General features: G+C 44.5%; 1 protein-coding gene across 1 annotated transcript in view; it reads left to right on the top strand.

Moving 5' to 3' along the window:
• The first annotated feature begins 13239 nt into the window (after positions 1–13239).
• Positions 13240–15127, top strand: part of SLC26A9 (solute carrier family 26 member 9) — a 216762-nt gene continuing 214874 nt past the window's right edge. The window contains exon 1 of the mRNA XM_089677378.1: positions 13240–13364. Within this exon, the coding sequence (XP_089533504.1) occupies positions 13240–13364 (125 nt within the window). The remainder of the gene's footprint in view (positions 13365–15127) is intronic.

The raw sequence follows: 15127 nt of genomic DNA, 5'->3' as shown, positions 1-15127 counted from the left end.
CTTCATTCATTCATTCCTTCCTTCCTCCATCCCCTCCCTTCATTCTTTCCTCCCTCCCCTCCTTTCATATCCTCCCTTCCGTCCTGCCTCCCTCCCCTCCTTTAATTTCCTTCCTTCCTTCCTCCCTCCCTCACTCCCCTCCTTCCTTCCCTCCCTCTCCTTCATTCTTTCCTCCATCCATCCATTTCCTTCCTTCCTCCATCCATTCCCTCCCTCCCTTTTTCTTCCTTCCCTTCCCTTCTCTTCCCTTCCTTCCTTTCTCTATTTATTCCCTTTTCTTCCTTCCTTCCTTCCTTCCTTCCTTCCTTCCTCCATCCATTCCTTCCTTCCTCCATTCATCCATTCCCTCCCTCCCTTTTCTTCCTTCCTCCATCCCCTCCGCCATTCTGTCCTCCCTCCCCTCCTTTAATTTCCTTCCTCCCTTCCTTCATTCTGCTTTCCCTCCCCCTCCTTCATTCCTTCCTTCCTCCATCCATTCCCTCCCTCCCTTTTCTTACTTCCTTTCCTGCCTACTTTTCTTCCTTCCTTCCTCCATGAATTTCCTTACTTCCTCTATCCATTTCATCTCTCCTTTTTCTTCCTCCCTCCCCTCCTTCCTTCCCTCCCCTTCCTTCATTCCTTCCTCTATCCATTTTCTTCCTTCCTTCCCCCATTCCCTCCCTCCCATTAATTCCTTACCTTCATTCCTTCCTTTATCCCCTCCCTTCATTTGTTCATTCCCTCTCTCCTCGTCCTTCAATCATTCCTTCCTCCCTTCATTCTGCTTTCCCTCCCCCTCCTTCATTCCTTCTTTCCTCCATCCATTCCCTACCTCCCTTTTCTTACTTCTGTCCCTGCCTTCTTTCCTTCCTTCCTTCATCCATTCCCTCCCTCCCTCCGTTTTCTTCCTTCCTTCCTCCATCCATTTCATCTCTCCTTTTTCTTCCTTTCTTCCTCCCTCCCCTCCTTCCTTCCCTCCTCTTCCTTCATTCCTTCCTCCATCCATTTTCTTCCTTCCTTCCTCCATTCCCTCCCTCCCTTTAATTCCTGACCTTCATTCCTTCCTTTATCCCCTCCCTTCATTTTTTCATTCCCTCTCTCCTCGTCCTTCAATCATTCCTTCCTTCCTTCCCCCCTCCTTCCCCTTCCTTCCTTTCTCCCTTCCTCCCTCCCTTCATTCCTTCCTTCCTCCATCCCCTCCCTTCATTCTTTCCTCCCTCCCCTCCCCTCCTTTCATTTCCTTCCTTCCTCCCCTCCTTCCTTCCCTCCTGTTTTTTTATTCCTTCCTCCATCCATTTCCTTCCTTCCTCCCTCCATCTATTCCCTCTCTTTTCTTCCTTCCTTCCTTCCTTCCTTCCTTCCTTCCTTCCTTCCTCCCCTCCTTTCATTTCCTTCCTCTCTCCCCTCCTTTCATTTACTTCCTTCCTCCCTCCCCTACTTTCAATTCCTTCCTTCCTCCCTCCCCTCCTTTCATTTCATTCCTTCCTCCCTTCCTCCCCTCCTTTCATTTCCTTCCTCCCTCCCCTCCTTCCCTACCTCCCTTTCCTTCATTCCTTCTCTTTTCTTTCTTCCTTCCATCTATTCCCTCTCTTTTCTTCCTTCCTTCCTTCCATTTCCTTCCTCTCTCCCCTCCTTTCATTTACTTCCTTCCTCCCTCCCCTCCTTTCATTTCCTTCCTTCCTCCCTCCCTCCCTCCCCTCCTTTCATTTCCTTCCTCCCCTCCTTCCCTACCTCCCTTTCCTTCATTCCTTCCTCCATCCATTTCCTTCCTTCCTCCCTCCATCTATTCCATCTCTTTCCTTCCTTCCTTCCTTTCTTCCTTCCTTCCTCCCTCCCCTCCTTCCTTCCCTCCCTCGCCTTCATTCTTTCCTCCATCCATCCATCCATTTCCATCCTTCCTCCATTCATTCCCTCCCTCCCTTTTTCTTCCTTCCCTTCCCACCTCTTCCCTTCCCTCCTTTCTCTAATTATTCCCTTTTCTTCCTTCCTTCCTTCCTTCCTTCCTTCCTTCCTCCATTCCCTCCCTCCCTCCCTTTTCTTTCTTCCTCCATCCCCTCCCATCATTATGTCGTCCCTCCCTCCCCTCCTTTAATTTCCTTCCTCCATTCTTCCTTCCCTCTCCCTCTTTCATTCCTTCCTTCCTCCATCCATTCCCTCCCTCCCTCCCTTTACTTACTTCCTTCTCTCCCTTCTTTCCTTCCTTCTTTCCTCCATTCCCTCCCTCCCTCCTTTTTCTTCCTTCCTTCCTCCATCAATTTCCTTCCATCCTCCATCCATTTCATCCCTCCTTTTTCTTCCTTCATTCCTCCCTCCCCTCCTTCCTTCCCTCCCGTTCCTCCATTCCTTCCTCCATCCATTTCCTTCCTCCCTCCATCTATTCCCTCTCTTTTCTTTCTTCCTTCCTTCCTTCCTTCCTTCCATTTCTTTCCTCCCTCCCCTCCTTTCATTTACTTCCTTCCTCCCTCCCCTCCTTTCATTTCCTTCCTTCCTTCCTCCCCTCCTTTCATTTCCTTCCATCCTCCCTCCCTCCCTCCCTTTCATTTCCTTCCTCCCCTCCTTCCCTACCTCCCTTTCCTTCATTCCTTCTTCTATCCATTTCCTTACTTCCTCCCTCCATCTATTCCATCTCTTTCCTTCCTTCCTTTCTTCCTTCCTTCCTGCCTCCCCTCCTTCCTTCCCTCCCTCTCCTTCATTCTTTCCTCCATCCATCCATCCATCCATCCATCCATTTCCTTCCTTCCTCCATTCATTCCCTCCCTCACTCCATCCCTTTTTCTTCCTTCCCTTCCCACCTCTTCCCTTCCTTCCTTTCTCTAATTATTCCCCTTCCTTACTTCCTTCCTTCCTTCCTTTCCTTCCTTCCTTCATTCCTTCCTCCATCCATTTCCTTCCTTCCTCCCTCCATCTATTCCCTCTCCTTCCTTCCTTCCTTCCTTCCTTCCTTCCTTCCTTCTTTCCTCTCTTTCTTCCTTCCTTCCTTCCTTCCTTCCTCCCTTCCTTCCCTCCTTTACCTTCATTACTTCATCAATCCTTTTTCTTTCCTTCCTTCATTCCTTCCTTCCTCCATCCATTTCCTTTCTTTCCTTCCCCTTTCTTCCTCCATCCATTCCCTCTCTCCCTTCCTAACTTCCTCCATTAATTTTCTTTCCGTCCTTCCTCCATCCATTCCCTCCCTCCCTCCCTCCCTTTTCTTCCTCCATCCATTCCCTTCCTTCCGATATAAGGGGGTACAGGTTCTGTTTATTCATCCCAATCTAATGACAGCCCAACATGTACTAGTGCTCCCACTGACACTGTCCACTGCCCCCACAAAATTATTGTGAAAAAAATAACACAGAAATAAATTGTAAAAAATAATTACAAAATTAGATAATAAAAATTCCTTCCTTCCTTCCTTCCTTCCTTCCTTCCTTCCTTCCTTCCTTCCTTCCCTTTCCTTCCTTCCTTTCCTCCCTTCCTCCCTTCCCTTCATTATTTCCTTCCTTCCTTCCTTCCTTCCTTCCTTCCTCCCTTCCTTCCTTCCTTCCCTGCCTTCCTCCCTTCCCTTCATTCTTTCCTCCCTCCCCTTCCTCCTTTCCTTCCTCTTTTCCCTTCATTCTTTCCTCCCCTCCCTTCATTCTTTCCTTCCTTCCTCCCCTCCTTCTTTACCTCCCTTTCCTTCCTTCCTTTCTTCCTCCATCCATTCCCTCTCTCCCTTCCTAACTTCCTCCATTAATTTTCTTTCCGTCCTTCCTCCATCCATTCCCTCCCTCCCTCCCTTTTCTTCCTCCATCCATTCCCTCCCTCCCTCACTTTTCTTCCTTCCTTTCCTCCATCCATTCCCTTCCTTCCGATATAAGGGGGTACAGGTTCTGTTTATTCATCCCAATCTAATGACAGCCCAACATGTACTAGTGCTCCCTACTGACACTGTCCACTGCCCCCACAAAATTATTGTGAAAAAAATAACACAGAAATAAATTGTAAAAAAATAATTACAAAATTAGATAATAAAAATTTAAAAATTTTGACACCCACGCCATTGCTCTACTAACACCTTCCACTGGCCACCCAAAAGCATTGTGAAAAAAATGATAAAAATAATAAAAAATTAATTTGTAAAAAATTGTAAAAGAAAATAAAATAATAATAATAAAAATGAAGAACTACTGACACCATCCTACACATACTACCCACCACCATACACTCCACACTCCTCTCCCTGTACATACTACCCACTGTCATACACTCCACACTGTACATTCCCTATTTAACATTACCTCATTCTGCACTATATAAGTCATCTCAGACACTATTTAACCACACCCCTTTTAAGCCCTTTTTTAGCGCAATTTAAAACACAACCCTCCTCTCTCATCCCTTCCTCTCTCACTCCTCCTCCTTCTCTCTTTCTCTCTCTCTCTCACACCCCTCCTCTTTTTCACCCTCTCACTCCCCTCTCTCTTTCACTTCCCCTACATGGCAGCCATCTTTAAACCTGAAAGTGCCCAGTGGCTTCTACGGAAAGAAGCTGGGAACATGCATGCAGTCTTTACTGCAGTAAATATTTAAATGCCCCTTCTATGCAGCTGAGCTGCAATATGTAGGTAGGGTGTTGTGTGGGTGTGCTTGAGTGTAGGCGGGGACACAGGGGGCCCCATTATCTCTTACTGCCTGGGGGCACCATGAGTTGTCAGTCCGCCCCTGGTTCTAAGTATGACTATACTGTGTGTTAGAAATGTCTTAATAATTGACAATTTTATATAAAAAAAAATTTTTTTTTAAATCATGTGGCAAAAAAATTGTAATCTTTTAAAGACACACTATGTCATGTGTTAGTAATATCTTAATTAACAACAAAATAGATTTTCTTTTTGCATTTTCTAAAAACAGTAGTTAGGACATTATATGCATAAATAATGTCCCATGAAAGCCTGAAGGAGCTCTGTGGATTTAGGTCCTTTATGTGGCTAGGCTGCAAAAAAATCTTACACATGTAGTATTTCTATACTTGGGAAAAGAAGAGGAATATGTTTTGGGGTGTATCCATCTCAGATGAAGTCACATGACCATGATTTAACACATAGGGAGGAGTCAATAATGTCATGCTGCAAACCGGACATGTTTGGCCTGCAATCTTGTGAGAGACTGCATGAAGTTAAAAAAACTCTTCAGCCTTTACAGCCACTTTAAGGGGAAATTCAGCCTGTAATACTGAAGTGCACCAGATTTGTGCGCATCATTATGTGAGTGATATTTTCATTGAATGTTAATAAAATATAGTGGGAAATGGAAAGCACTATGATTATTTAAATTATTTTTTAACCAGATTCAGAATTTTTTCCATGGATTAATAAAGGTAGAGTTGGACTGACTATGCCTAAGACAGCACAGAAGGGAACTAGATGTGGCTATAGTAACCCCATTAAAAGGGGAATGTGCATATTGAACTAGAATAACTTTTTAGGTCAAATTGCAAAGGTGAAAGTATTTGGAGATTGGTGTTGGAAATTGCACAGTGAAAGGTGTATGGTGGACACTAGACACAATTAAATGGTGGACTGTTTATTTTGAGATACTCATGGTATATATTTGTTTGTTTCACAGTTCTGTTAAAAAAAAATGTATATATATATATATATATATATATATATATATATATATATAATTATTTTATTTTATTTTTTTAATGGCATTTTGAAGCATTGTAGCACACAATTTTGCATGCACACTTTAATATTTCTATTTTGAGTGTAATTATAGATATGCCCATACTGTGTTGTAGAAATGTCTTATTATTTGACAACTTTGTTAAAAAATAAATAATTTTCTTTCTTTATGTTCCAAAAATTGTGTTATGTTGAGGTGTCTGCTTTCCAAAATATCATCATTTTGTGGAACTTTCTAATGTTCTGGCACACCAGGGTCTACCGAAATGTCATAGATAATAGACATAGACATAATTCATGCCTCATGAAAGCCTGAAGGTGCTCCTTGGATCTTAGTGCCATCTATGCAACTAACCTGTCAAAAACATCTCACATACTGTAGGTAGCATCCCTATACTCAGGGTTAGCAGAATATGTTTTAGGTTTTTAAGTGTGCTTGATCTGTATGTTAAAAATGTCTTATTGCCAACTTTGTGTAAAAAATAAATTTAATCTTCTTTCTTCATTTTCCAAACATTTGTGGCAAAAACGTACAATCTTCAAAAGACTCACCATGCCTCTTTGTAAATACAGTGGAGTGTCTGATTTGCAAAATGTGGTCATTTTTTGGGTGTTTCTTCTGTCTTGGCATTTCAGAGCCTCAAGAAATGCAATATGTGGTCAAAAAAATTAGATATGTAACCTATGCCCCTTGAAAGTCTGAAGACTTTTATGGCTCTTCTATGCATTTAGACAATAAAAAAGTCTCACACATGAGGCATCCTTATGCTCAGGAGGAGTTCATGAGATTGAGGTGTATTTTAAGTATCTGTAACGGAACCGACCCAGATTGTGCTTCAGTTCTTCCGTTAGAATACTGCTTCCCCGTCCGAACACCGACCATAGAAGACTAGACAACAAGACAACATCAGTCTTGAAGTAAACCAGTAGGTAGACTAGTTTATTAGAAAACACAGATACAATATATACACTCAGGGGACAGTCCCCCCTCCCTATATAATGACACAGGGTGGAGCAATCTACATTTAGTAACAAGAGCTACACAGATATTCAAACTTCACACCAGCAGACAGTCCCATCAGGAGGGAGGGCTGCTGGAGACCCCCCCCACTAAGCTAATACACATAAACACATTAAACAACAACAACCCCTCGCCCCCACCTATCTCCAAAACATGTCTACACAGTGTGAGACAAAGCCCACACAATATTAGGACAGATCACCCTGTAACCCTAACAGGCACATGGAGTCTTACATATAAGAGGGATATGGGGAGCTGAGACAAGGGTCTCCCTACCCCTCCAAAGTGAGCTGGGTTCCATGGGCCCCCCACCCAAAGTGACTCCCGTCACATACCTCCCCTTTCGGCAGGAGACTAATGCAGGAGGAAACCCCAGACAGGTGGACTCCGAAGTTAGTCGGTACTTCCAGTCCCCCAATGCCAGAACCCACACAGTTCCCCAAACAAATTGTCCCACACAAAGCATTACTCACCCAGCCAACCTCTGCCTCTCTCGTAGAACATACCCGCCGCTGGGGAGAAGTACGGACTGGTCCTTCTCCCTGAAGTCCTCTCAGTCACTGGAGAGAAGACAGGGTGGCTGGGCCGACTCCATCATGCTGTTGGGGATCTGGGCTGACTGCCCAGCATCCCTGGGGTATCCAGGTGGTGACTATAGTCTCATCCTCTTTGACTTGATGGACATCCCCCAGTGTTCGCAAGGTAAGGCGACATCCTCCTGTCCCAGTGCCAGACCCTTTTCTGGGGTTGTGTCAGTGGATACCGAAGTCCCATCCATGGACAGCAGCTCAAGCTGCAGTTGTGAGGTGCCGATTGCATCCTCTTCCTGTAGCTCCTGCAGTACTGACTGTTGTGGGCAAAGGTCAACACGCCATGCCCTGATGCCAGCTCTTCTTCTGGAGGCACACCGGCTGGTTCCTCCTCAGCAGAAAAGTCAATCAAATCCCTAGTCTCTTAAACTGGTGTCTGGGGATAGGGGTTCACCATTTCCTGTCCGTGGAACCCAGAAGATGTTACCAGCGCTGGGCATAAGCTAGCAGAGCTCTGCCCTTTTGCCAGCACTTTAGGTTTGGGGATGGCAATCTCTGGAATTTCCACTGCCCCTTTTGGGCATGCTGCTGAACATATTTTAGCAGTTGCCTGTATACCCTTTCCAGATGCTGTTATTTCATCAGCAGGTACTCCAGATCTGATTAGTGGAGTGGATGAGCTGTTTAGTGGTTTCTGGAGTTAGGAACGTGCGTATTTTGGCGATGTTGCGGAGGTGGAGTCTTCACGAGCTTGTTAAAGATTGGACTTGGGGCTGGAAGGATAGGTTGGAGTCCAGAATGACACCAAGTACTCTGGCCTGCGGGGCGGGTTTGATGGTAGCGTTGTTCGATGTGATAGAGAAGTCAATGGGGGGTGGTGTCCAGGCTGGGGGGAAGACAAGAAACTCGGTTTTGGAGAGGTTCAGGTTAAGGAAGTGGAGCGACATCCAGTCTGATATGTCGCTCAGCAGGTGTGTGATTCGAGCGGAGACAGAGGGGGTGAGGTGGGGGGTTGAGAGATAGATTTGTGTGTTGTCGGCATAGAGGTGGTAGTTGAAGCCGTGAGAGTGTATGAGTTGGCCAAGGGAGGAGGTGTAGATGGAGAAGAGAAGGGGCCCGAGGACAGAGCCTTGAGGGACCCCAACAGAGAGGGGGAGTGAGAGGGAGGTGGGAGCATTATAGGTAACGCTGAAAGAGCCTTGTGACAGGTAGGATGAGAGCCAGGAGAGAGCAGAATCTCTGAGGCTGAGGGAGTGTAGTTTTTTGAGGAGGAGGGGGTGGTCGAAGACCGCAGAAAGGTCAAGGAGTAGGAGCACTGAATAGTGGCCATTAGCTTTGGCGGTTAGCAGGTCGTTGGAGAGTTTGAGTAAGGCAGTTTCGGTGGAGTGTAGGGGACGGAAGACAGACTGTAGGGGATCGAGGAGGTTGTTGTTGTTGAGGTGAGAGCATAGGCGGGTGTAGACTAGGCGCTCGAGGAGTTTAGATGTAAATGGGAGCAGGGAAATAAGTCTGAGGTTGTTCGGGTCATTGGGGTCCAGGGAGGGCTTTTTAAGTATGGGGGTGATGTGTGCATGTTTCAGAGGGATGGGGAAAGTGCCAGAGGAGAGGGAGAGATTGAAGATGTGGGTGAGGGAGCGTAGGATGGAGGGGGAGGGAGGTCGTAGGAGTTGTGAGGGGATAGGGTCGAGGGGGAAGGTGGTGAGGTGGGCATCAGAGAGGATCTTGGAGACTTCCTCGATGGTAGTAAGGTCAAAGGTGCGGAGTGTTGGGGGAGCTTCAGTATGAGGAGTGTAGGGTGGGGTGGAAGAGGAGGTCAGAGCAGTGGTGGGGCCGTGGGAGAGGAGTGATGAGGGGCTAGCTGAGTGAGGGGGAAGGGGGTTGGAGGGAGTTTGAGCAGCAACGAAGTCCCTGTGGGTTATGTCGAGGGGGAGGGGGGATGAGGGGGTAGCTGTGTGAGAGGGGATGGGTTGAGAGGGCGTGTGAGTTGCGGCGATGTCCTTGCGAATTGTGTCAATCTTGTTTTTGAAGTGATTGGCAATCTCAAGGGCAGTGAGTGAGGTGCTGGGTGGAGGTGGGGGTGGCGAGAGTAGAGAGTTGAAGGTGGAGAATCCTCGGCGAGGATTGGAGGAGAGGGCCTTGATGAGGGTCAGGAAGTAGGCTTCTTTGGCAGCGTGGAGGGAGGAGGTGTAGGTGTGGAAGGCAGATTTGTAGCGGGTGAAGGCTTGTTGGGATTTTGTTTTGCGCCATAGTCGCTCCAGGGCACGACTGTGTCGTTTGAGGGTTTTGGTGTGATCAGCCTGCCAGGGCTGGAGCGGTCGGGGTCTGATGTTGCGTGCGGTTAAAGGCGCTAGTGAGTCAAGGGCTGTTGAGAATGCGTTGTTGTGGGCGGTCATAGCCAAGTCGGGGCAGGACAGGGGGAGGATGCTGTCGTGGAGTTGATCAGCTGCAGAGTGGAGGGGGGCAGGGTTAAGGTTGCGGAGGTTACGGCTGGTAGTAGTGTGACATTTGGAGGGGTAGGCGTTGAAGGACGAGGAGATAGAGAAGGTAATCAGGTTGTGGTCAGAGAGAGGGAAGGGGGTGTTAGTGAGGTTGTGGGGAGCGCAGCGGTTGGAGAAGACAAGATCAAGGATATTACCGTCAGAGTGGGTGGTGGATTGTATGCACTGTGCAAGTGCAAAGGAGGAGGTTAAGTGGAGGAGACAGGCTGTGTCCAGGTTGTCGAGGTTGACAGGGATGTTGAAATCCCCAAGGATGATGGTGGGTAGCTCAGAGGAGAGGAAGAACGGTAGCCAGGAGGAGAAGTCATCCAGGAAGCGGGGTATGGATCCAGGAGGCCGGTATATTACAGCAATCTTCAGGGGGGTTGGGGAGAATAGTCGGATGCAGTGGGCCTCGAAGGAGGAGAAGGATAGGGAGGGGGGGTTTGGGAGGACCCAAAGGTGCTCTGCGGTGACAGGAGCAGACCAACCCCACCACCTTTACGACCGTTGGGCCTGGGTGAGTGGGTCCAGGTGAGACCGCCGTAGGAGAGTGCAGCAGGGGAGGTAGAGTCAGTGGGCTGGATCCAGGTTTCCGTAATTGCCAGGAGGTTGAGGGAGCGGGAAACAAAGAGATTGTGGATGGCGATAAGCTTGTTGCACACCAATCGGGCGTTGAGGAGTGCACATGAAAACGGGGGGGGGAGATTTTAGGGAGCAGGGGAACAGATACTAAGTTGCGGGGGTTGCGGCGGGACGTGGAGGCGGGAGGGTGTTGTGCGGGTGAGGGAGGTGGTGGAGGGCCAGGATTCAGGGAGATGTCCCCCGCGGTTATTAGGAGGAGAAGGGTGAGAAAGGTGGCATGGGAGCCGGATGTGCAGGAGCGTGAGAAACTACTAGTGGAGGTGCTGGGGTCAGTGGGAGAGTGGAGTAACAGGAGGAGGTGGTGGGTGCCGTAGAGGGGCGAAGGAAGCAGTGAGAACACAATATACAATTGTTTGGGAGGAGCAGAGAGATATAGTGAATGGATTTTGGGAACGGAAGAGAGAAAAACGAGAAGGAGGAGTGGAAGATGCATTTTGGGGAGGTGATGAGAGCAATAGTAGGGAGAAGATAGCAATGAGGGGGAGATGTACAAGTTTTAGGGTGGAGCAGAGGGGTAAAGAAATGAGATTTGGGAACAGAGGATAGTAATAAGATAAGGAGAAGAGGGGGCGTATTATATAAAAGGTACACGGAGTGGGTCTCAGGCATGTAAGAGATGTTTCCCAGGGTGTTTGTTTGCAGTCTGTCCAGCTTGCAGTAGAGTTTCTTGCTATTGTTGTGTCTTCCTGCTGCTTGAGTTCTCCTGCTTAAGTTCAACTGCTGTGTTTAACTGCTTCGCACTCGTTCAAAGCCGCACTCAATCAGAAGCAGCGACTTGCCCCCCATCAGTGATCTCCCCCCATGAGCTGATCTAAATTTATAGGGAGATGCTCAAATGAGCATTCAACTCCGCCCCAATTAGAAGCTGATAAGGCTCACATGAATAGTGGGGGATGTTTCTTAGGAACCAGGCTACAGTCGTAAACCTGATTGCACCTAGAGGTGAGGACTGGTCAACATACACACAAATATAAATACACCATTTGTTCAGAATTTAGCAGGAGTCAATGCGTTTTTCTAGTTAAGAGCGGAGGTAGGAGATAGATGCAGTTACCCAGAGAAGAACAGCAGGAGTCAATGCGTTTTTCTAGTTAAGAGCGGAGGTAGGAGATAGATGCAGTTACCCAGAGAAGAACAGCAGGAGTCAATGCGTTTTTCTAGTTAAGAGCGGAGGTAGGAGATAGATGCAGTTACCCAGAGAAGAACAGCAGGAGTCAATGCGTTTTTCTAGTTAAGAGCAGAGGTAGGAGATAGATGCAGTTACCCAGAGAAGAACATAATGAAATAGGGTGGGGCAATCTACATTTAGTAGCAAGAGACACACAGGTATTCAAACTTCAAACCAGCAGACAGTCCTATCAGGAGGGAGGGCTGCTGGAGACACCCCGCCACTAAGCTAATTCACACATTAAACAACAACAACCCCCCCACCTCCACCTATCTCCTAAACATCTATACACAGTCTGAGACAAAGCCTAACAGGAACAGGGTGATTTACACATAAGAGGGATATGGGGAGCTGAGACAGGGGTCTCCCCACCTCTCCAAAGTGAGCTGGGTTTCATGGGTCCCCCACCCAAAGTGACTCACAGTATGTGTCTATAATATGTGTGAGAAACAACTTGTTGAAACGTTTGTGAAAAGAAAAACAAATTTTATTTCATTTCTTCATTTTCCAAAAATTTATGCCAAAAAGTTACAACTTCAAAAAACTTACCATGCTTCATACTAAATACCTTGACATGCCTACTTTCCAAAAAAGGGTCCTTTCGTGGGTTTTTGTACTGTCCTCGCAGTTTAGGCCCTCTAGAAATCATGGTTGATATATTTTTACATTTATCTACCACGGTTTGTAGATGCCATAACTTTCACAGTCTAAATATTATACATTAATTCGTTTTTTTAGAGATGATATGTCGTAGAATACATTTTAACCTGAATATTTGAAGAAGAATTATTTATTTGCAACATTTTTTTACAGAAACTAGGCAAAACCTTTTTTTTTTGTGTTTTTCCCTTTTATATATATATATATATTAAAAAAAAAAATGAATGGTGATTTGCCACCCAGAGATCTGTTGGTCTGTGTCACAGTGCTGAAGCCTGGACAGGAAGGATGTTTAACATGCTGGTCTTCAAATGGTTCAAACTGCACCGGCCATGTGATGACGTCAGCACAGGCCTGCAGAGCCCGTACTGATATCATCACATCGTCCAGAGCAGCCGCAACAGAGGCATGCTAGATGCAGATGTGTTGATTTTTTGTGAGTGGTCTTTTAATTTGTGCTTCAGTAAACCTGGAGGTTTTATGCTATGAGATCTGTTTTTTTGCCGGATACACGGTGATCTAAGTACAGAAAAGGTGACTGTATGTATCTCACGTTGAAATGCCCTGTGTACTTCCCAATCTTTGTGATATGATTGCTTCAGCATTTCTCTGGTATCTGTGAGTCAATTAACACCTGCCTATAACTTGGGGGGCTTGATTATTGGTAAGAGGCAAAGTGTGACAATGATAATGGAACTCACCTGGAGGAGGGAACACATGCAGTTTTATTGACTTTTTTATGCACATCTTGGCTGATGAACCATATAGTAGACTTTATAGTTACATATTCATGATTTTTACACTTTGGGGTGAGTATATATATATATATATATATATATATATATATATATATGTACATCTGTGTGTGTTTCTTTTCAATGTACATTTGGTTTGTACATTTAAAGGGAAAGCAGTTACCAGTTTTAAAGGTTCAAACATTTAAAAAATGACAAAGTCCCCACAAAAAACAAGCAATTATGCTTCATAAATAATCTGTTTGCAAAATTAAATCCAAATTGTTACAAAAGTTAGGTTTTGTTAAATGAAATATATTTTACATTTTTCATAGCTAACAGAAAATGTTTTCTTTTCAACTGTATAGGCTGCAAACATGAACAAAGTTCGTCCTCGATATGCAGTTGACCGATTTACATACTCACTTGACATTTTCAATGAGGAATATGAAAAGAAGAATCGTTCTTACCCTGTTGGTGGGAAGGCCCGAAAACTGTTCAGGTAGTGTATACCTACATTATTTTATTTACTACATTATTGCTTATTAGGGAGTTGTTCAAAATAAGCAATTTACCGGTTCTTCCAATAAATTGCTGAGCAGCAAACCAGAGAGATCTGTCCTTTCTCAATTCTCCATTTTTCAGAAAACTAAATCTCTGTGTTTTTACTTAACACATTATTTATATAAAGGGGAAATAAGTGAAGTTTTAGTCCAGAGCATCACAGGAAGAATTCAACAATATTTATTAAGGATTTGTATTGAATTGAGTAGAACATTGTCTTCCTAAGGGTTTTATAATACATTATACCCCTAAAAGAAAGGTAGAGGTATAGCAAACTGGGAAAAAAGAAGGGACACAGCGCTTTAAGAGTATCTCTATATTCACATTAAATTCCACGTAAAATTGTGCACCCTTACATTCTAGTTTGGCTGCACTTGCACCAATGGTGCATCTTGGTATTCAAGCTGTTTGCAAAACAGTGGTCCCTCAGTCCTCAGAATATTGCTGGGTGAAACATCCATGGCGATTAGTGCTTGTAATCACAAAGGAATAATTGCTTGCAAAAGGTTTAGATGGACCAATGCACCCGCTTCAGGAGTATATTACAAACACTATGCAATTTAAAACCCCAACAAAAAAACACATTAATCTAAAACATATGGATCTCTGGAATTAATTCTAACATTGCCAAATAGCAAATATATGGGTTTTTTGAATAAATTTGCTTGCTAGCCACAAAAACCGCTTCCATCATACATTCGCACCCAGGGACTACATATCAAATTCAAATCAAATTACAATACCTCAATCACAAAAAGAGCTATACAGATATCTGTCATACACATTCTTGCCCCCAGGCCTCAACGTAACATATAAAAAAAAACCCATCATGCTAAATTCACCCAAAAAATAGGAATTGGGCAAGCTCCTCAATCTTTTTCTTTGCCGAATCTACTATAATAAATATACAAATTGTAAAATTACACTGCGCAGTGACAAGAATAGTAGGTTGTATATAAGGAATTTGGAGCAACATATTGAATATATTTTTATGTAGAAAATATACAAACCAAATTCTATAAAATATAAGATCTAGACCAATATATCTCCAGTTAGTATAAATCCTATTTGCGTCAGTAGTATTAATTATTTTTAATAGTATTAATATTAACATTTATACAGGATCTCTATAGTAAATAAAATGCAACAGAGTTTGTCTCAATAAAATAATTATACTATTATATTCAAAACTAACCTATTGTCATAAAGGGAACAGGGAAGGACAGAGATGAGGATCTTGGAAAGCATAATCTCTTTCCTGTCCCTCTCAGGTGGGCTATAAGAGGATGCAGTGATTGTGGTTTGAAAATGTATACATTTAAAAAATAAATAAATAAATAAAATTGAGACAAAGCCATTATTGTTTCCCTTTAATTTGTATTTACCCGAGTTAACTATTTGCTTCATTTGCCAACAAGCTATATTCAAAAACAAAATATTGTAAAACCAAGCACGTAAATGTGCCTACACCACTCATCTCATATAAACAGACACTATATAAGATGTGCAAGTGAGAAAAAAAAATGTAGATGTTATTTAAATGTATGCTCTGTCTGTAAAGGAAACAAGGACAAAAGTCTCCAAACAAGTCTCTACTAGTGAACGGTGAAATAAAAGTAGGCAGAAGGAGTTACCTAATGTTAGAGTGCTAGAGAAAAAGTTAGGAGTTAGCAGTGGCTTGGTGGTTAAAGGATAAGTTCA

This window comes from Staurois parvus, unplaced genomic scaffold (genome assembly GCF_062004578.1).
Source record: "Staurois parvus isolate SC_StPar_1 unplaced genomic scaffold, SC_StPar_1.0 ptg000185l, whole genome shotgun sequence".
In the NCBI taxonomy this organism is placed as follows: Eukaryota; Metazoa; Chordata; class Amphibia; order Anura; family Ranidae; genus Staurois; species Staurois parvus.
This window is presented reverse-complemented; position numbering and strand designations above follow the sequence as displayed.